This window comes from Amphiura filiformis, chromosome 18 (assembly GCF_039555335.1).
Source record: "Amphiura filiformis chromosome 18, Afil_fr2py, whole genome shotgun sequence".
Lineage (NCBI taxonomy): Eukaryota > Metazoa > Echinodermata > Ophiuroidea > Amphilepidida > Amphiuridae > Amphiura > Amphiura filiformis.
This window is the reverse complement of record NC_092645.1, coordinates 21694527-21718086: the sequence shown is the minus strand read 5'-3', so window position 1 is coordinate 21718086 and position 23560 is coordinate 21694527. Positions and strand designations below refer to the sequence as shown.

The 23560-nt window shown below is 36.6% G+C and overlaps 1 protein-coding gene across 1 annotated transcript; it reads right to left on the bottom strand.

Moving 5' to 3' along the window:
• Positions 1–2247: 2247 nt before the first annotated feature.
• Positions 2248–23172, bottom strand: LOC140139984 (F-box only protein 3-like). The gene is given in 11 exon segments (XM_072161790.1): positions 2248–3176; positions 4598–4711; positions 5626–5709; positions 9417–9489; positions 9491–9581; positions 10200–10333; positions 13909–14031; positions 15301–15515; positions 19683–19840; positions 20672–20761; positions 22962–23172. Coding segments are annotated over 11 exon segments (1302 nt in total). The 5' UTR covers positions 23051–23172; the 3' UTR covers positions 2248–3045.
• Between the last annotated feature and the right edge of the window lie 388 nt (positions 23173–23560).

Sequence of the window (23560 nt, the reverse complement as noted above, 5' to 3'; positions counted from 1 at the left end):
GGCCATAGTGCCTCAGAAAAAATATCGTGACATGACCCAATACTTTAGGTCACTAGGTTAGTTGCTAGAGCAGCATATGTTTTGGGGTTTCTTCAGGTATTCTTTCTCAAAGTGCCATTTGACTTAATTTGTAAATCGATTCATACGTTATACCTAACTCATTTTGGTAAATCTTTTTATAACATTGTAATTTCTTCATATTTTTTTTAATATTCTTCAGTTGAAAATTACACCCTGCTATTGTCTGACCCGTTAGCTCAGTCGGTAGAGGGTGCGACTTGAATGGTGAATGGTACTTGTTCGAATCTTAATTTCTGCTCCCACTTTTATGTGAAGAAGGGTCAAGAAATGTTTTTGGATTTTGTCCCCATTTTACGAATGAATATTGTGAATTTTTTTTAATTTAATTTAAATTTTCTTATTTTTTTTTAATAGATAAATAGGCACTGCGAACAAACGGCAACAAAAACCGCTGACAACATTTGCTCCACCTGCTACCTATCAATGCGTGATATATTCCACTACATTTAACAGTTAAATGACCTTTGAAAAATAGAACGGCCTCAATGTTTCAAATTGTGTAACCACATTACTTTATTTATTTATGCATTATAAATGATCAGCTATTTTTTCTTTTGGATCGAACCCAAGTAGATCAGACCATTGATCATTGATCATATAACTATCAGACCACGAAGTAGTTACGTAACTCCGTGATGGTATCGGAACCAAGCACTGTTTGTATGGCGATCATTACGATCACGCTATTTTGGTATGCCTTTTTGTGTACTGATTGTTTCGATCGTGGTTCATTACTTAATATTTTAAGCGCGTGATCCCGTTGACATAGTAACATTACGTAACTTCGATACCGGGCTTCGATACTGAATAGTTGTTGAGTGCATATAATATGGAAAGCCATTGGGGTATTGTGTGCCTTCCAAAGCGCCTTATAACATGTTCTCATTGTGTTGTGGAATCCTAGCCAGTATTCAATGATAGCTATAGAGGCCTTATGCGTTTATCGATTGGCTCCAAACAAAGGATTTGAACCGGTTTCGTCTCCGTAATCATGGCGCAGTGCAGTCCATTCAATCAAATGTTGTCATCAACCTATTTGATCGTAGTGCATTTTGTTATGTGTGTGAGACAAACTGTCGCGGTAGATGCAATCATGCTTTTGTTGAATGCATTTGAGTACCCGCCATATTTACGGGATGATACGTCATATGCACAGCCTCTATTCAGTTGGTCGTTGTATGATTTTGTTCGTTCACTCATTCAAATTTTATTTATATCATTTGAAGACTGAGCCTATTATGATACATCCTCCGTGGAACAGTTTCAAACAAATATAGCTAGGGATTATTGGGGCAGAGGTTATCTTTTGAATCCTCTTAGAGGGCTATCATTTTTTTCGGAAGGGGGTCCCAAATTTACAAAAAGTCTGCGTCAATAAAATTGCGCACCCCCTATTTCGGCAACAAAAATTTTATGATCCCAAACCCCAAAATTGTATTGAATTCAGTCTTTTTGAATAAAATAACACACTTTCTGTGGTCATCGTGTGACTCCCTACATTTTGGTCATAAAACATTTCATGACCCCCTCATATTATTCTTTCCAAGACTTTATGACCCCGTATATTTGGGACCCCACCTCCCCTTTCGAATAAAATGATATACCTCTTATGACCACTGATGCATAGGCAAGGTCACTCGCGCGAATTGAAAGACTTGTCGCACACGACAGTTTGTCTCACACACATAACAAATGCTTATACAATCAAATAGGTTCATTACAACATTTGATTAAAATGAAACGATAAAAACAAAGCATGAAAAAAGACACATACAAGATAAAATAATAAAATTATATAAACAATGTTAAAGATAAAATAGAGAATAAAATTTCCTCAAATCAGAAAAAAACATTGACAGACATCATAATCTGTCAGAAATTACTGCATGAGAATTCAACCAACAATCTTCTCCACAAGTTCTCTTTATCCTCGCACTATAGTCTAATGCTCTGCTCACTGGGCCACAAGCGTATCAGGTGAATGATTACCGCATTATCATGAACAAGTTTGTTCGATCTTGTTCAAAATTGTATGTGTCGATAGGTTTCACCCTTTAACTACACGTACCCTTAATGATCAGTGATAATAGTCGGCTTTTACAGGGATGGCGCTCTCTCATTTCCATGCACTCCATAGCGCCATTAGGCGAACGTTTACGGTATGTGCATATTCACAGATTTAAATGCCTTATAAACTAGAAAACAAGGCACTGATCAAACCATGTAAAAAATACAAAGAAAAAGAAAACACTACAAAAGTTGTAAGCCTAAAAAAAGTTTGATTAGCGTAACCCGACTGACCCTAAAAATGGGCCTGACCCTAGACTTTTTTCTTAATTTTTTGCAAAAAATTAAAAAAATTGTTTAAAAAGTTAAAATTAAAAAGAAAAAAAAAGTTCCAAAGCCTTTATCATACACGATTTATAGCTTAAACAGGAAGCCCCGCTTGGCCAGTTCTCCACAGAAGAACTGTGGAGAACTAAGTTGGTGATGTTACTTCTGATGAAGATTCCTACCGACAAGGATAGACGTAAGACGTAAAACTGACTTGCACCTGTTACTTTGATCACAGACAGACCAGAATTTACATGGATAAATTTTAACCTAAAAATGGGGCTTTCACTTTAAAATGTGTGTGAATTTTTTTTTTAATTACCGACTGACCTACCCAATTTTTTTTGGTTATGCCAATCAAACAATTTTTTTTAGGTTTAAGTGGAAAGATGATAATCCATTTTTTGAGGACATTCAAGATGCTTCCCTGATGGCATGAAAAGTGTACATGTATTCCACAAACGTGGCTCTGCAACTAAGACAGAACTATCACCAAATGAGTGGGTCACTTTAGGGACGCAAAGCTTCTTGTGATCAACACAGGATATCTGATCATGAATCTTTTTCATATATAAAACAATATCATCATAAATATAATGAGGAGCACCATAAACACGATTCATAACCATTTTATGTGATACTATCACTACCTGCATCCCCTTGGCTACCAATCTCATCCTCAGTATCATCTAAGTGATCAACCCTGATGACTGGAAGACTCTCCATATGGAAACATGGACAGATTATGTTGTATTGGTCACCTGCAAAGAGAGAAAAACATGCTACTTCAATAGAAAATAATCATAAGATGTTAACAACCTTATAACAAGTTCTAGCCCTGGATAGTAGTGGACTGCTCACATCCCATTGAATACTTTAGTCCTACATCCAGGTTATAAGATAACAAAACTTTGAATTAACTTTTTTTTTGGTCAGAACCCAGATGGGCGTATGATTTATTTTTTACATCTCAAAAACAAAAAATATCAATGCAAAATACAATATATCTTATGCAGCCACTACATACTCAATTTGATTGATCAATATTGGGTAGCCTAGATGCAGGACTGGATGCAAAATAATATTTCTCTTCAATATTATTGAAGAGATCTAATGCGGCCCATACACAATCAAAATATTGATCAATATTGGGGACCCTAGATGCAGGAGTGGATATAAAATCTACCATTGTGCGTGTTCAATGGTAGATTTTGTATCCATTAGTGTATCTAGGGTCACTGATATTGATCAATAAGATTGAACATGTACAAGTATAGGCCGCATAATTTAGTTTGATTTTATTGATGATTGGACAATAAAATCACTATTGATGTTTTTGTGTACGTGCACAATGGCAGATTTTGTATCCACTCTTGAATATAGGGTCTTTGATATTGATAAATCAAATTGATTGTGTATAGATGAGTTGACTTCTGACGTCAATGCCTGGCAGTATGCGCATGCATCATCCCAATTTCCATTGTATTTTGCCTGGCAGTATGCTTGCGTGCATCATATTTTGTTCAGGGCTCGTGTGTTTAAAACTCCCGCCACATCACAATAAGGCTATTGAACAGTGCAGTGGTTTCATGGGGTTCACTCAAGCATATCGATATACCAGTCCCTTGCCTTTGTTGATAAACATTGAGGTCAACTCATCTATAGGCAATATTACAGGTGCAGGTTAGCATAGAGGTTCTGTCCTTGCTTCACCATTAATGTCCAGACAGGTTTTAAGCCCTGGCTGTTCAAAGACAACTTCATGTGCATTTCCAATTCATACTCGCTCACAGGTTTTCTCCGGGTTCTCCGGTTTCTTCCTGCATCTAAAACTGCAGGGCTTTTTTCCCCCGAGTATATTCATCAACCTTGTTTCCCGTATTGAATATTCAATTTTATTTACCAAAAATCATATAAATCAAAACAAACACTATTACAATGGAGGGATGACCAAAAAAGAGCAAAAGGCTCGTACAAGGCTTGGTCACCCAAACCTTGTTTATATGATAAATAAAGGTACCGGTATTAGGAAACGGCACACATGGTCTGAGTAATTGATAAGGGGAAATATATGTTAAATTACGCGAGCGCGAGTTGGGACTTTATTGATGCACGCAGTAACAAAGGACAAATAATTTTCGCCTTATGTAAGCCAAACAAACTTTATAAACTTGACCTTTACCTGATTGCAAGTTGTGCACCTTGAACCAACCCTTCATATCTCCATATGGTGTATCAAACGATGTGCAACTTATCCAAGAAAATTTTGACCCTGGTTTAATTACTGGACACTGACCTGAAAGAAAAAAAAGAAGCAAACAAAACAAATAAAATCTAACACTGATGTTTATATGAACATGAGAACCACGTCACTTTCTCCAGAAGGCTACCATACATAGTGCACTTTATGTCATTAGATTGTGATATGTCATTAACAGTAACAACTGATTGGGAAAGCTATAGACCGTTTCATACTGAGTAATTCCGATAAAATGCAAAGCATGAAATAATTTCCCCAATCGAGTGCGCATAAAACTACCTCTTCAGCATCATATACATGTACAGTGCGAAGTTCCAATGTGTAACATACATCATAACTACGATGAACTTTCGACGGTCAATTTAGGGACAAGAGAGGTACTTTTGCCAAGGATACTCAACGTGCAATCAAGCGTGTGGTGGTAGCGTTGCGTAAGAGACTGACTGTGGAAGAGGTGATGCACGTAAACAAAACGTTCTGTAAAAAAATTTAACTGACGAAAAATTACGTACATTTTTCCATCTCTTTACATTAGTATCTTATTGTGAAAAAATACGTAGCTAAGGTGTTAATAGCCCGCTTACTGAATAAATAGCATGGTTTTCTGAACTTTTCTGATCTTGATAATTATGAAAAGGTCTATAGGATTAACGCCCTACTCTTTTTGAACCTGGCTGTAAAAAATGACCTCAAGTGACCCTTAGATGACTGTTGACATCTCACAGGTCAATGTACCCAAGAGTCGTTGTGTCCAAATTTCATTGAAATTCATCAAAGTATGAAGTAAAAATCAACAAAAAAACCACAGGGTTTGGCAGGTCAATATAATAAAGAAATGACCTGGATGAAAGCAGCAAAGGACTGGTCCAAATGGCACCAGCTAGAGCAGGTCTTTGCATTGCAGTGGGCCGATGATGGTGAAGATAGATAGCTACATTAGTATATCTTACCTACAACCCCTTCACCATCTACAACCTCAGTTTTGCCCCGTGCATCAGTCACTTCCCAATGACGGTGAGATAACTTGCAAGATTCTGTAGAATAAAGAATTATGGGAAAAAAGTTCTGTGTGTAAATCTTAATTTACTATTGTCTGTCCAATTAACTTAGACACCCAGTTTTTGTTACTCATTTGAAAAAATATCCACTTTTAAAGAAAGTCATTAAAGAAAAGTGTTAACATTCGCTGAGACCTAACAGGATTTTTGTGTTTCCAAAGCATTGAGTGAGAGTTTACCAGAAATTCTATTGAAATTGGAAGGTTTTTCTCAACATTTTAAAAATAATCCGGTAGAAGTTGGGTACCGTTATGTTGGAAGGTCTCATTATACAGATTTGTAGGTATGGTGATTTTGGATAGTGAATGGATGAATAGTAAATTAATTATACTCCTCACCAAAAACATTTTATAAAAATGAAAAATATAATTCAGTTCATAAAATGCAGACAGTATTTCTAATTGGCATATTTATTCTTAGTGTATTAACTATAAGTGATCCCAGCTGTCCCTCAACCAATTACAACAATTCATTGCGGTATTTAATTTGAATCTTCTTCTGTGCATGCTTTTGGCTTGGCCCAATTCTAAGAAAATACAAAATGTATGCCCTATAAATGTTCTGATGTTATTGGTGAGGAGTATAATTCACAATACACTCCAGACGCATAGTAACTTGCCCTATCATTTGTTATAATGCACCAACACATCTTTTGAGTTATAGAGGTTGTGCATGAAATTATTCATTGGCTCCAAACAAAGGATTTGAACCGGTGTCCTTCACCGAAATCATGGCACAGTGCAGTCCATTCAATCAAATATTGTCATCAACCTATTTGATCGTAGTGTATTTGATATGTGTGTGAGACGACCTCTCGCGGTAGATTGCAAACATGCTTTTGTTGAATGCATTTGAGTAGACTGCCATTATTGTGAATTAGTAAAAGGATCAAAGAAAAAAGGGTGGAATCACTGATCAATATGCATGATTACAATGTTCAAACACCCCTTACTGTAAATAGATTATCCCATCAAAAGTTTCAAGTCATTAGGAATATTCGGCTGGACCCTCTATATCTTGCTGTAAATCGGTCAAAATTGAATAAAAGTAGACAAGGAAGAATATTTTTTCATCGCTTTACTAATAATTTCTGTTAGGTCAGGCCGTGTTTAGCAACTTTTCTTTCATGACTTTTTGCCAAAGTGAAAACTTTTCGAAATATATCCTAAAAACCGGGTGTTATTTGGACAGACAATAGTTATATATCAGTTTTTGCAGTGGGGTTGGGGTTGTGGCACCCGGGAACAAGGATACAGATTGGCGCCCTCAAAATTTCTGAAAAAATTGCATTATAGAACGTGCACCAATACTACTAATTTTGTTATAGAGGTTGTGCATATGACGTATCATCCCGTAAATATGGCGGCCTACTCAAATGCATTCAACAAAAGCATGATTGCAATCTACTGCGACAGTTCGTCTCACACACATAACAAAATGCACTACAATGAAATAGGTTGATGACAACGTTTGATTGAATGGACTGCACTGCGCCATGATTACGGTGCAGGACACCGGTTCAAATTCTATGTTTGGAGTCAATCGATAAAAGCATGCAGGGCCTCTACATGTATAATCAAGTTGAATTTTGGTTTTAAAACAGCCTTTTAATAAATGAATATTTTTGTTGAAATTTTGATTTCACTGCTTAGAGGTGGTGGATAGGTCGGGGTGATGGTGGGGGCTGGATTGGTCAATAGGACACCCTGTAAGATGGTGTAAAGGGCACATGCCCTTGCCCGCTAGGTGTACCACTGAGGTTTTGATTATTCTTTGTTAATAACTTATGATTATTGTTTTTTTATGATGCCAACAAATTTACTGGAATTAACTTGTACATATATACATAATGTACTGTGAAGTTTGTCATACATAGCCTAAAAATGGCAACCAGTGTCTAGGTTTCAATGCCTGAATAGACTTGATCAAATCTCACCTCCTTTTTCAACCAAATCGACGGTAATAACTCCAGTAGTGAGGGATCAACATTAACCTCAGGCAAATCACATGATTCTGGGAACTAAATCCCACACAAGGTCATTTTAATGTAGCTCATTGACCGAATGTGACATATACTGCCTCTAGCTATAATGACAGCCTGGTGATCGTGTCAACTCATTGACAAATACCAACCTCAGATTCTTTCCAGGCAGTGGAACATATAATGTCACTTGGTGCAGTCACTGTAAAGCATACTTTTAGCTACGTCACAAGTCATGGTCATTATACTTTTTCAATAACTTGCATTTGAGTCAGCGTCAGAGTCAACTTCTAAATACGCTGACTCAAATGCAAGTTATTGAAAAAGTATAATGACCATGACTTGTGACGTAGCTAAAAGTATGCTTTACAGTGACTGATAGTTGATATAAGTGATTCTGTTAGTAGGTTCCACTCAGTGGCAGTTCTTGGTACAAAGGAATATTTATAAGTGTCTGTGGACGGAGTGATGTTTATAAATGATTTGCTGTGAGACTTTCTGGTAGGACGAGTTAGCGGGTGCAGCAGGCTTTCAACTGGGATGGCGAGGTGACCCTGACAGGCTTTCTGGAACACAGATAATCTGGTGATTTTTCTCCTAGTGGTAAGGGGTTGCCAGTCTAAGTCCTGTAACATCTTGGTGACACTGCTCTGCCATTTGTATTTATTTAGTACAAAACGGGCAGCTCGACGTTGGACAGCCTCTAGCTTATTTATAAGCTCCGATGTGTATGGGTCCCATACTGCACTGCATTATGGTCTTACAAGTGAGAAATATGCTAGTTCTTTGATGTCTTTTGTGCAAGCCCTGGATGAGGTTTCTTTTGATGAAACCCAAATTTCTATTAATTTTAATCTGTTTCTGGTTGTGTAAAGCGCCAAGAGGCATTTGCATTAGGCGCTATATTAAATCTGTCTTTATTATTTATTATTATTATTATTATTATTACCTTTAGCGGAAATTGTATTGATATGGCTGTTCCATTTCATGTTGTGTGCTATGTTAACTCCCAGGTAGGGATGTGATGTTGTTTCTTGTAGAATTTGGTTGTTGAGCACGGTTGTTTGATGGGATCTTTTATTAGTTTTTCAAACAAAACATGCACAACCAAATTTTAGGCTTAAACAGCTAAATGTGATATCATGCTAATGTATACAGATCTTTTGAGTCATTCTCAACTTTGATTTCCCCTCTTTTACAAAATTATTTACTTTTATAGCATTTTTATAGCTTTTTCGGATATAAAATGTATATCTATTAATGACAAAATTGGTGGCGCTATTTGGTTACAGGAAATTACTCTTTCAAGCTTTTAATACAGATAATTCCTTTTATTGTTTGATGAAATATTTTTATAAAATTTCCTTGTTGCTTGTTTCACCTATTCCAGCTGTTTTAATGGCAGTGTTAATCACCTACCCCTTGCAAATAAAGAAATATGATTTAGGATAAATAGCGCCATCTATAGTTAGCATTTAGTTAATAATGAAGCCAATTCTATATGCATCAAACAACCGTGTGAGTTTATAATTGTGTTTCAATGGATTTTGGGAGTTTGTTATCCGTAACATAAAACATTTGTCTGTATTAAAAGACATGAGCCATGTGTGTTGCCAGCTACTAAGTCTGTCAAGGACACTCAATTAAACACATATATTAATGAGGTTGTGAAAAAAATAAAATGGTATTAATCCGAACTTACGACTTGTTGGTGCATTTTCATCCATAGATAATGTTATTCTGTAGGCAAATAATGTCAACAATTGTCTCCTCCGGTTCCACCCGACTCAATTCCGGTACAAAAGTTGTACTCACAGACACCCGGACATCATTTGTGGTTGCAACATACGATGGATTATGATAAAATCTGAAGGGAAAAATATACAGAAAATGTCAGGTGGTGTGCGGCACAAATTTAATGAAATCACAAATTTCCCCTTGTCAGCCGTGTAATTGAATGGGATTATTTTGAAATTTTAAAATGCCTACAATATCAAAAACCAAACAAGTATGTTTAATAAATACTATGAATACGAGCTAAAACCGTCGAGGTTTAATAATGAACCCCACAAAACTAACTTTCAAAGTAATTAAACACAGTATAAATTTAATTATTACTGGGCGAGAGTCGCTATAACCGTTTTAAATGCACCGAACTATTGGTTAGGTTCCATCACTCAGTGTGCAAATTGAACGGCGCGTACAAACTGCGAAATTCCTTCCCACGGTACAGCATATGGCAAGCAGTTTTTTTTAATTAAGACACCAGGCTCGTCACCATCGAACCAGTCTTCTTTTTTACTGAACAGAAATTGGTTACCTCATTACTCCATTTCAAACTCACACTCTGTGTGTAGGAGATTAAGGTCATACATCAGGGGTTTACAGATTTCAACTGGAATAGCCCAACTGCTTGTCTGTGTACATAAGATGTTCTTTCACTTCCACAACAATATATCCTCTCTATATATCAGCGTTCACTTACTTATAGAATCGTCCCCCTAAAACTGTATAATCTGGATTTACGAGTTGGTCTGCTAATGCTGTTAACCATTCCAGAAAACTGTTAGCTGTTAAAAAATAGCCAAGCGGTTCTGTATCACTCCAACCCTGAGTAGACTGTGTAAAGAAATAATGAGAGAGTAATACTGAATACAAGTAGGCAGATCAAATGTGGGTTCAATGTCCATAAATGTGACACGAAAGAAAAGTTCCTATAATCTATTGAGTTATGAGCTGATTTTCCTTTAAGGAAACACATCATCACTGTGCAGGAAAAACCTCAAAAGTAATTCCAAAGGTCAAATGCAAAACCTCATAATGTAAAAAGTGGACCCCGATTACAAAACCTCATAATGTGCAATTTCTATTTCTATTCTATTTTTGTGTGTCAACTTGAAGAAAATGTCCCAACACACCTTCTAGTACTTTCCTTTTAACTGTCAATTGCATAATAGTGTCTGTAAATAACCAAAAGAGCAACACCATGTTCTATGTTAATCCTGTTAATTTTTAACCGTTTTTTATTTTATTTTTGTTTTTGCATCTCACAAACTTGTTACATATGATACTCTGTAATTGGGCCCACTTTTTACTTAATGAGGTTTTGCATTTTTGACCTTTGGAATTACATAAGGTTGTTCATGCCCAGCAACGACATGTGTTACTATACCTTGGCTTCCATATAAAGTCATATTTTGATCAACATCAACATCAAATTAAAATCAATTAACAAAAGTCAGAAAATTTACTTTTGTTTTCAACATGTCAACACTTTCCTTGATTGGACCAAAACATCCAGTCTAACAGAAGATGGCAACTGCAAAGACACATACATGTAGGTCAATGTCAGTTGCATCAAACTGCAGCCAAAATATAGTGCATTCTCAGTACTGGTCCCAAATCTGCACAGTTGATATTCAGATGATGGTGGATGCGATATTGTCATTTTTGACGTCGCCATTGGATTAACATATAATCATGAAATCTTCACAAACAATTCTAAATTTGTTATGTGGTGTCAAAGCAAAATTATCTTAAAACCGTTGGGGTACGACAATGTACCACACTCTAAGTATATTGTTTTACAATTTATAACTGCTAACCGTATAATTTGAATGGAGCTGTCAGCCTTGTATTTTCGCCAGCCTCAAACGTCACGTGTTGCGTGTCCTATGCCGCCTGTTGATATTTACATTCTGATTTCCTGTATCTCATTGTCTTTATTTTATCAGGGCATTAACATTCCATTTCATTTTCAAAGTTAATTATTCAAATCATATGCAACAGGACAAACAACCAAATGGACCAATAACAAAACGGTCTAATATACAGTACTGTATACATGTACCTACTGTATAAGTGGTAATTTTCGTGTACAGTTATTTCGGCGAATTGGAGTGAAAGAGACATTTTTGCAATCAATCATTATTTTTGCGATTGCCTTGTAATACATATACATATGGTCATTTTCACGGTAAAGGGTGTAACTTTGAATTTTTAACATTTTGATCCGTAGTGTTCTAATAAAGCCATAGAATTCCATGACTTTTGGCCACATAAGTCATCTAGTTAGCAGCTACCTTGGGTAGCATAATCATCTTCGGGAGTTACTGCGTTCAGTTTTAGCAGGCTTAAATGTACCTAATATTGCCATTTTGAAAAACTATAAAAAACAGTAACATTTTTGTAAAACCCTGTGTTTTCTTCAGTTAGTTCATGGATAATATTTCTTATCCTGAAAGTACGGTCATATGTTCAGTAAACACTGCCACATTAGATTTAATTGTGGACAGCCCTGTATTTTTGAGAACCGGACTTCGATATTTGTCGTTTCGGAGGCTTCATTTTTTGGGTAAAGCTTTGGCTCATAATTCTTAATTATTTCTTCATTTCTTCTTGATTCATAACAGTTGATATCTTAACTTGAAATGGGTAACAAAAATTAGTCGATTTGCAAGCTTTTAAAATTTTTATAAAATCTTGACTTCAAAGAGCCGTTTTCCCGTTAACTTTTTTGAAGCCTCCGAAACAAACTGTTCAGCAAGCTTGGGCAAATATAAATAAAAGAGCTCATCCAATCTATTTATCAAAATGTAGCAAAGTAGATCCTCAAGTCACTTGTTTTTAAATCGTGGAGATATATATCACCGCTTGAAAATGGGACCCAATACAAACTTTCCGTTAACAATTGAAGCCTCCAAACAAATGAAGCCTCCAAACAACAATAAGGTTAATTATCATCTATGCATATCTAAATTGGTGTGTTCCATATATCTGCATTGTAATTGTTACATGATATGTGCAGAATGTCATAAATTTTAAAAAAAAATGGATATTATGGCTAATGTTTGAAAAATATACTGATACCCAAGAAAGCCCGTTTCGGAGGCTTCACATGCAAGTTAACACCATACTTAACAAATGGGTGAAAAAATTACCATGTTATAAATCTACACTATCTGCCGCATAGAATCATTGATTCAAAACATACAAGAAAATAACAGCTTAGATGATCCCAACAGTGTTGTTTTCAAAAAAACTACTTCTGCAATGTTTAACCATTGTTAACATGAAACCTCCGAAAAAAAAAAAAAAAAAAATGACTTGCTGTGATAATTTAATTTTTGTCACAACTGAAATTCAATACTTAGAAGCAAAGCATATAAAATTGGTAATTGTGATATTTTTTACCTATTTTTTCATGTCAACTTGTAGTAGTTAGCCAAATATTTTACTTTTATGATCACCTGTGTTGTTAACTGAAGCCTCCGAAACACAAATCGCTTGAATTGCCAATTCTAAAAATAACTCCAATTTCTGTGAAACTTGGCTGGGAGGTTCCTTTCATCAAGTAGTATTTGTACATGAAGTTAGACATTCAAATTATTTTAGGAACCCAATTAAAACTTAAAAAATATGTTTAAGGTGGGGAAATTTCCATTGCAAATGACCCTTGATGTTAAAAATTTTCAAAATTGCAATTACAAACATAGCAAAACATGGTATAAAATTTAACTTATATCTGTTGACTTACTTTGGAATGGGATTTCACATGTATTCCAGCTTTCATGTCATAATTTTCTGAGCTTATGTAAAATACATTTTTTCTTAGATTTTAACCAAAATGTTATGGAAATGTCAAATTTTTTATCAGAAATCAAAAGGTTTAAGCCTTGAAACATTATTTTACTGGAATTTAAGTTGCTTCTATGCATGATTACAGTAAACAGAAACATATTTAAGTGGTTTGAAATTTTGACCCTAATTACACCCTTTACTGTGAAAATGACCATATATTAACGAAGTGTTCAATTTGCGGATGGCACTCCATTCGGGAAATCCGCAAAAATAAAACCCTAGCAAAAATTACCACTTATACAGTACTATATTCTATTACTATAAGTTTCAAGATGTTAGAATTGACAGTGACATCAGATACGATAAATTGTTTTTTTCTTTGTCTTTCATTATATAAGTTTCAAGATGTTAGAAGTTAAACTGAATACAGTAGCATAGCATGAGTGATCCTATGGGGGGGGGGCACCAACCACAATGGGGGAGGGAGGGGCACTGGGAGTGACTGTGGGGCACAAGCCATTTTTCAACAATTTTCCCATGGAATTTTCAAATTGATTGAGGGTACATGCCCCTGTGCCCCTATGACGCTACGCCACTACTGAAGACCAACTTACCGGGACATGATAAATGATTTGTCCAGCTTGAAGGCCAGGCATATTTTGAAGGCACAAACCCTGAGTCATCCCTGAGAATGGACACACTGTCAACGGCAGAATTACTGAATTATGCTCCTCTATCTATTGCAAAGGGAGAAAATAAGAAGGCTTAATCAGTTAATCCGGGGCACTCGTAATAACCGGACGTCTCTGATTTCAAAGACGGGTCAGTGATTTCACATACGGGTGTCTATGATATCACATACGTCGAGCTTTGTTGACAGCTCGGCACTCGATGCAGCACATCGGAACGAAGCTGAGTGTATTAGAATAAGCTTTCCTGTGTTTAGCAAATATCTACCTGTGCAAAAATTATATATATCTGTGCAAATTCTGACAAATGGTCCCAGAACACACTTAGATTGCAATGGCCAAAATCAAATGTTTTGAAGTAAAAAAAATCCCAATTTTACTATCCAATTCATGAATTGGATAGTAAAATTAGCAGGTACTCAACATGCTCAACTTGGGCTAGCTACAACCCTGATAAGGCCTATACACAAAATTATTTCCACTGCACTGGCACGTTCATCAAAATTACTTATATCATTTGCGACTGGGTTTTGAAACTAGGGAGTATGTGATTTATGAGACGTCTCTGAAATATGATACTGTTATGTGACATGACTCTTCAAGAGTATTTGATATCAGAGACGTCTTTGAATTAGCAGTGCCCCCGAACTGAAATATAAGCATGGATAAAAAGACAAGTCTACAGTTGCTGTATAGCTATGTGAAAAATACTAATCTTGATTTATTAAGGGATGTGGTATGAACGTATGGACAGTATTTATTGTGAAACATTAGAGCACATCACACATATCGAATTGCATTCTGAATACGAAGAATGTCCTTCTGATATCAAATAATTTCGATTTTTTGAAATTCGCAATGTAATACACATTTTTTTGGCAAATGATTAAAATTTCGATATTTTTGATATTTAACAGTACTTGAAGTAAACTTTATAAATCTGATGATTGATACTTAAAGTGTATGTAGGTGGGATGAAAAGCTGACGATCAATTGAAATTTTTGACCTTTCGTATTGAAGATATGGATTTTTTCCCAAAACACCATAAAAAAGTTAATTAGGTCGCGAAAGAAATCCATATCTCCAATATGAAAGGTCAAAAATTTTAATTGTTCGTCGGCTTTTCCTCCCAACTAATTACACTTAAAAAATATATCGTCAGATTTATAAAATTTACATCGAGGACTGTTATATATCAAAAATGTGAAAATATCAAATTTTAATGATTTGTCATAAAATTTGTATTATATCGTGAATTTCAAAACATTCAGCCCCCAAAGCACCCCTGGACATGCCACTGGTAACTGTATACTTACCATTGTTTCAATCATGGACAGCATTTGTTGCGTTGCTAGAGTCATGAGATATTCAGAGCTATGGTGTTGATACACCACCACGCTGCCAAAGAGACCTCCGACAGCTTCGTTCAGCACTTGACCTTTGTGTATGCGATATGAGCAGCGTACTTCCGGTGGGAGGCAGCATGGTAACTGAGCTTCTACGACAGATAATTCCTGTTCTATTGCAGGACCTGTTTCAAATAGATTGAAAGTCACATAATGAAACGGCAGATGTGAATTAGCTGGAAATAGTGTGATGTCATAATACAGCCTGTATGCCTACTTTGGTTCAAGGACATGTTCCCAGTCATGCATGGTTCCTATTGACTTTGTGTTGAACAGAGGAAGTTTACATCCACCTAAATTGCATTATTTCAAAAACTACACAATTTTAAGAGCTAAAAACTCATCCAGTTATAGTAATTAGCTAAATCATAATATTCTGCGGCAATCATGTCTTAAAAATATGAAGTTATGTCAGAATTTATCATGTTCTTTTTACCAATTGGTTGGTTTCCAAAAATCTAAATAGTCATACTGTCGGTTGATTCACAATATGATGCGCCTCCCATAGACATACCACTTAGACCTATGAGTGCAAATACCTTACCACAGCGCACATCGTCATCATCCCTATATCTTTGTGTCAAAAATTGCCGTGATAGTACAGCGACTCCTCTCGTTTTTCAACAGCTAAGCATCGCGATTTTGTTCGAGATAGGCCGAGCGACTCAGGCTAAGCATACCATGACTATCATATGAGATACACACAGAGTTTGTTTCTATATTCTACACATTATTACGATTTGTGCATGCTCTAGTACCCCATTCAATGATGTTTCTATTACAAAAAAAATGTTCAGGTAAAACCAGGGTTTTGTTTCCAGTACACTCACTCGAAAAGCAGTACACTAATTAGCGGTGCCTTGCAGCTTGCTGTGGATATCTTTTACTGCATTTTTTATGTAAAGATTTTGAAATCCAATGTAAAAATTGTAAAATATTTAATTTTGAGAATTACAATTCTACTTTATAGGTATAAAGGAACACAATTAGCCCATTCAGTTAAGTTCCAGGTGCAAGCCCTATAACACAATGCATACATGTATGTAAACTTTCTTTATCTGTGTCAATAATAGAATATTGATTTCAACGGAGTATTGAGCTGTATGGAAAAAATATTTATAATACAGGGTGTCGACACTGTGCAGCGGGCAGTAAAGCCACGTATCCAAGGTGATTTTGACGGATTGACGGGGTTACTAGGTGCAGAGAAATATCGCATCGTATCGCATACATGTCTGACGCGCTAGTTTGCGTGATGTGATTGCTTCGTCGTTATCGCTCGCGTCAAATGCAACATGTTCCGTAGACGCGAACATGTCTGCTTGTTTGCGTCCTTGTTAAAATTATTGCTATGCAGTGTTGACTTCACTACGCGAAGCAAAGTCGGTAGTCAGGTACTTGTTTGTCTGGGGCGCCTCCAGAGTTTGCTGGTGGAGAGGTCAATAATTCCAGAGGGAGTATGTAAATTAAATCGAACAGCCATTTCAGAGGGAGTATGTAAATTAAATAGAACAGCTATTTTGGGATCATTTCAGAGGGAGTATGTAAATTAAATGGAACAGCCAAAGGTATGTAAATTGAATGGAACAGCCTTAACGCTTCACACATGGTATTTCCAATTATCATCATCTATAATTATTATAGGCCTAATACGCTATTGAAATTCACAATATGCAATTTGATTAGGGGAAAGCTATTCCAGAGGGAGTATGTAAATTAAATTGAACATGTGTTTGTAAAGAGATAGCGTGGTGAAAGACAATTTCAGATACAACTGAAAATCGTAATGTGTAAGTCAAATTTGTTTGGGAAACGAGCACGACATAATTTATTGAAACGCAACAACTTACCAGACATTTTTTGACGGGTTTCAGCCAGATTCACTATAGACATGTCCTGACGAACAGTCGTGACACGTCGACGAGGTGCTCTCGGCTGATTTTTCACCTCCCCTGTCAACTGACATTTTGTTCTCAATTTTCGAATTGCATTAGGCGCAACTCCCATACGACGAGCAATTTCTTTCACCGGTACATTTTCATCCAGCAAACCTATTGCTCTACCGCGAAGAAATTCGGGCAAACGCGGCATTATTCAAATGTGACTTTTCATATGTGATGAACTACTGGCGATGTGGTGTATTCTAACTGCAGTGCATATCCCTTCCATCTCAGAAATTTATCATTAAAAAGAAAAGAATAAAACACCTGCTTTGCTTTTCAAGAAGAAGAAGAATACCAAAGATTAAGTTTTCTTTTACAAACACATGAATATCCCTGACCTACTGTATTGTTTGAGAATTGAGTCCTATGGACTCAGATGCAACTTTTAACACTGTTTAAAACGGTCTCCTTTTTTTACATAATGAACCATTGTGACTGAACGCAATGACGTGTGATGCTAAAATTTGGTCCACATGTGTAAAACAAATAAGGCTATCCATATCATTTTACAGGTTTGCATTTTGTCAAATAGTTTTCGATTTATTAAAAAAAATATGTAGGGGGGAACTTATAAGTTGTGCACCCTATATCATAACAGCACGCCCCTAGCTCTATTTGGGCCCCCGCCCCCTAGCGCAAGAAAAAAAAGAGGAAAAAGGAGAGAGAGAGAGAGTAAAAAAGAGAGGGGGAGAGAGGGAGAGGAGGGAAAAAGAGAGAGGGAGAAGAGGGGGAAAGAGATGGGGAATCCATACGATATGCAATTGGCCTACCATACGATTATTACCAATAAGTCTGGCAAAAATTGTCTATTTGGGCCCCCCCCCCTAGTGCAGGGAAAAAAGAGAAAGGAGGGAGAGCCTGAAAGGAAAAAGAGGGGGAGAGAAGGGAAAGAAAAAGGGAATCCATAGGCCTACGATATGTAGTGCCATACGATTATTATCAATATACTCGACAATATACTTGACTTCTTGAAGACAAAGAAATAAAAATCTTTTGAAATGCTAATTGCACAAAAGCACCTATAGGACTTAGAAGCATTGACTAAAACAAATAAAACAATAAAAGGGCCAACCCAAAAAGAAGTCGAAAAAGGTGGTCAAGAAGGCTTTGTCCGACATGTTTCTTGTATTGCATGCCCCAACCGAACATTTTCAGTATTGACACAAAATTGGCCGATTTAGTCTTTTAGGCCTACAATTGAGCTATTTCAAACTTAGGGCCGGATTTACCATTAGACCAGATGCGTACGGGTCCAGGCCCCTAAAATAGCCTATGTTCCCCAAAACACCATGTTTTGGACCGAAATATAATAACATTGCAAAAAACGCGCTTCGCGCGCACTGGCCTTTACGTAAAATTTACCTTCATTTTGGGCTAAAATTGTCTGAAATTGTCAATTTGTAGCGCGCTTCGTGCGCACTTTTACTAGGAAATTAGCAAGAATTATGGCCAAAATTATTTCTATTAGACCAAATTAGTAATAAAAAAAGCGGATTTTTCTTGTGGAGCGCGCAATTTCTTTGAAAAAGTAATAACCCAGTTTACCATTTTCCCTCTTGGGCCACTGTATTGTCAAATTTAAACTTATTTCCTTTGTTATTTTTCCTTGATATATTTGAAAGTGTACTTTTCTTTGAAAGTACACCTACCCCCATTTTTGTTTGGTGGATTTGGGCCCCGCCCCTTACAGGCTTGCCCCCCCCCCCTGGAAAAAATCCCAGATACGCCATTGTACATGGGGCATCCCTATCAAAATACACATTTTTAGGTGGGTCATTGCCTTTACTTTGCACCAGTAGGGCTATTATTTGGATGTTATATGGTTATTGGTTAAATGTGACATGTTTTTAAAGGTTATATATTTACTAGATAACTTGCGCTACTGAAATTTTGATACCATAGATACTTTTGCTATGATAGGGTCTTTTGGCTAAAAAAACCCTGATATACGGGCAAGTAGAGTTAGTCAGTTGCTTTTTGCTGTGCTTTGTAAATTACTGTAAAAAGTGAAATTTTTTTTTACTTATGTCATGATCACTCCCATAAAACAAAATAATCTTGGTCAGTCAGGTTCATAAAATAGGGTTGCTGTCGCCTATGACCAATTTGAAAGAAAATAGGTCTAACTATAATCAATGAATCTGATTGGGCATTTCTATCCTGGGATTAAGATCTCACATTTTGTCAAAATTATAGCATCATATACCTTGTGTTTCACTCAGTTTCTCTAAGTATTATATTCTGGCAATTTCACAATTTTTTATGCTATATTTTATGTGAGTTTAGTCCCCTTCCCAAAAATCACTACCACCCCGAATACATTACCACTGCCTTTTGCTCATTAATTACCTTCTAAAGAAAGCAAGACATTTGGACATCTCTCCTTTAATGTTGCTTCTATTCTGTTCCACAGTGTTCTCACTGTTGCATAGCAAGTCACATAGCGCCCCCACTCGTTGAACCATCCACGGAAATTGTCATGCCAAGAAGTCTGACTGTGTTTCATACTAAGTGAAAAGGAATATTCAACCAAAATTTGATGAGACAACACACGTTTACAAGTACTATATAAAACTTTTACAATACATATCAAACTGATACAGTGTGAAAAACATAGGCACGGAGGCAAGGCCCTAACTTTTTCCAAGGGGGGGAGCCATCCCCTACAAATCCTACATAGAATAAACAAATAAAACAATAATTGCTGTGTAAATTCTTTTTTTGTCCAAAAAAACACCTGCAGTTTTGGGCAAAAATAGAGTAAAATTGCCAAATTTTCATGCTTTGTGCGTAATGGCCCATCAGATAGCAAAAATTGCCTTCCTTTTGGACTAAAACAGTCCAAAATTGATATTTTTTTTAACGCTTCCCACACAAATGTCCCAACAAAATATGTTTGTTCCCCTTAAATTCTAATACTTCTGCCACTGATGAAAAATGGGGGGTTGAGTTCTTCAAAAAAATTTGCACAGGGATGCGCCACACAGACTTTCGGATGTTCTTTTTCTACTTGTTGCTGTTTTTGCAACCCATAAAGGCATTAGTATACCAATTTTACACAAAAAGTCACCCAAACACATGTAGCGCCCATGACTTACGGTCATTTTTTGAATGATCCACTTATTGCTCTCCTCTGCAAACCCACCCATTGATATATTGTACCAAAATTGCTGAAAAGGCACCCCAAATTCCTGACAGCACATCACCATATATACACCTTTAATGAGAACCCCCTCCGGGTTTTGAACTCAGCACCCAACTGGCGTCACTTGTGCAGCAGTATGCCATTAGAACAATTTTGCACAAAATATCTCTGACTGTGGCAATGTGTCACTTACTCTTCATCCAGCCACGCCTTCTGACAAAACTCCTTCCACAACGGCTCATGTTGTGATAATGTATGGAGCCTATGACAGCAAGAAGACAACCTGTAAAATTTAAAAAGGTGGTGCTTTATAAAACAAAAATGAAAACTTACGGCACATGGTGTACAACTGGGCGCGATTGCACTTTGCTCATGGAAATTTGAAAATGCCTAAACTTTGGACGTGACATCCTGTATTAAGCAGCACAATAGCCCTAAGGCAGCTATTCTAATACATAGATTTTCGGTGCACAATAATGCCATGTGCTTTTCTTCTTGATTTGATTGTTTGGAGGAATGTTGGGTTCTTTTGTAGTCCCAAATCATATTGTAAAAGGATGTGACACCTGTTGAGACATGACAATGTTACACAAATTTAATAGCTGCTCTATGTGTCAACAAGTTAAATAAGGCGTTGTGATATGTGATAGCGAATCGCCAAATTTACGTATTATATACAGTCGACATTCTTCGAGGACGACCTGTCACTTTCAGCTTCCTGAGAACACTCTTTACTGTTGTACGTATGTAACTTACGAAACCACAAACTCACTAACTTCCAACTTGCACTACTCACAAAATAAAAAAATATTAATTATTACCGATCCTGCAGAATAACTTGCATTAATATTGTCAATTTCATGGAATCCTGTTGCTGAGAATTGCAAATTTCACAAAGAAATGTCAGATAACCATGAAAGACAAAACTTGATTGGGAGCCTCTCAAAGAACGTAGGATGACTACAAGAATCTCAGTCTTCCACCAAGCTCTAATGGGTCACCTCGCCATTCCAATGCATAATATCCTGCGCCCGGTTCAACGCTCCTCTCGACACAGTAAATTCACTCAACTACCAGCAACGAAAAACTGTTTGAAGTATTCATTTATCAATCGTACTATTATTGACTGGAATAAGTTACCACATTACATCACAGACATAGAAGACAAGGACAAGTGTAAGACAACAGTAAAACAGTACTTCAAAGCAAGCAAAGAATAAGCAACCACCAAAGCATCTGCAGATTAGCACCACCCTGCTTGTGTGACTCCTCTTTAGGGGCGTTGGGCAGTAAATAATCCAGATCCAGAAGTGTGCAAAATTTTCGACGGGCGCCATAACCCGTTTTGCGATTGGTTGCAGAAAACATTCATTGCGATCGCAAGCCAATCAATGAACGTGACGGCCTTTTCATAATGGGACCCCGCCAACAACGTATACATGTACTTGTCTAAAAAGTTGTCTAACCTGATTTGTTTACAAAACTACTTGGAAGCCAGTCAGCATGCTCGCATTTTCGAGAGGTGATTTCACGTGGTGATCCAGCGATCAAGTATAAATTCAGCTTGACAACTGCTCTCGCAGGTGCAAGAACAATACATGGACACAATCACTGACATTTACACAATGAATTTAATGAATTGTTTATGAGTATGACATGCATCGGCTGGATTTTACGATCGAGGTAAGGTTTTCAGCCTGTTCCGGCGTGAATATCCTTAGTTTTGTGCATGCATCAAAGATGCTTCCGATGACCAGTTTTTTGCGGACACTTTGATTTAACAGGTAACTTTTATGTACGTCATACTCGACATAGGTAGAAAACTAGAAACGATAGCTATACAATTACAATTGTACAAAATATATATTTTGTTATAGGCCTAAAATTATGTGCACAAAAATGTGTTTCCGTACATTAAATGCAAATCTTGGAATGTTACACGTAATTCTAGGCTAGAGACCGTAATCATTCAAAATGTAGTCGGATTTGCTGAAGCATGACACCGTGTAAAGCAATGGAAGTTCAGAAGTAAACACAGGCGATCATGACAGGCGATTGCATCAAAATTACACTTGCTCAAAAGTCAAGATACAGATTTCATTCAAATTTCAACATCAACAGAATAAAAGCACCAGTGCAAAAAATTGCACCGCTGTCCGATCGAAAAGCTCTAGCTTCAATGCGTAACTATCGTGGTGCAAATTGAAGCTAGAGTTCTCAAGCAAGCAATCGGCTGTCATGTAAAGACTAGAAATCCGACTAGATTTTGAATGCAATGGTCTCTAGCCTAGAATGTGAAGCTATCGGTGAGCAAATTCATCATGGCTAGACTTCTCGAGCAAGTCAAAGCGGTTGAAAGGCAAACTAAGTTAATTATTTATTATAATTATGTCATGACTGTTGAATTCAACAGCCATCATGGTGACATGCGCATATCCATGGAAGCTTAATTTAATGTTTGTTACCCTTTTTTTATTACGTACCGGCACAAATCATCATAATTCAAGAAGTTAAATATCTTAATAAGTAATTCATCAGGTAAAGAAATAAGGTCTCCAGCTGTCCCCTCCATTATTTAAATAAGCTTAAAAATCTACACAACATCGCGTCGCACCAAAAGTTCAGGCCTGAAAAGTTGTTTTCCTCTAGATCGATGTATCGGTATAATATCGATTATCATTTGACAAGCAAGGCCTAAACTCACACTGAGTAAAGGAATGTAGAGTTCCCAAGAAAGACGAGTTTACCGATAAGAGTTTCTGTCATCACCATGTGGCTGTTTTTTGCGGTTTAAGACAGCATTGCGTCCTATTATTATTGCATTGGATTATAGGGGATTTATATCTGACAACATTTTCCAAAGAGTCCAAGCTTATTGATATGTAATATTGATAGTGATATCAATGAATCAATAACTACAATGTATATAGGCCTAATACTAGCCTACTTTGGATATGATATTGATAACATGAAGAATTTGCAGGGAAAAAATGAATGAATGAAATAAGTATAATATTAAAGTAAATAAACAAATAAATAGATACATAAATACATACATAAGTCACCTCACCTCGCCTCACCT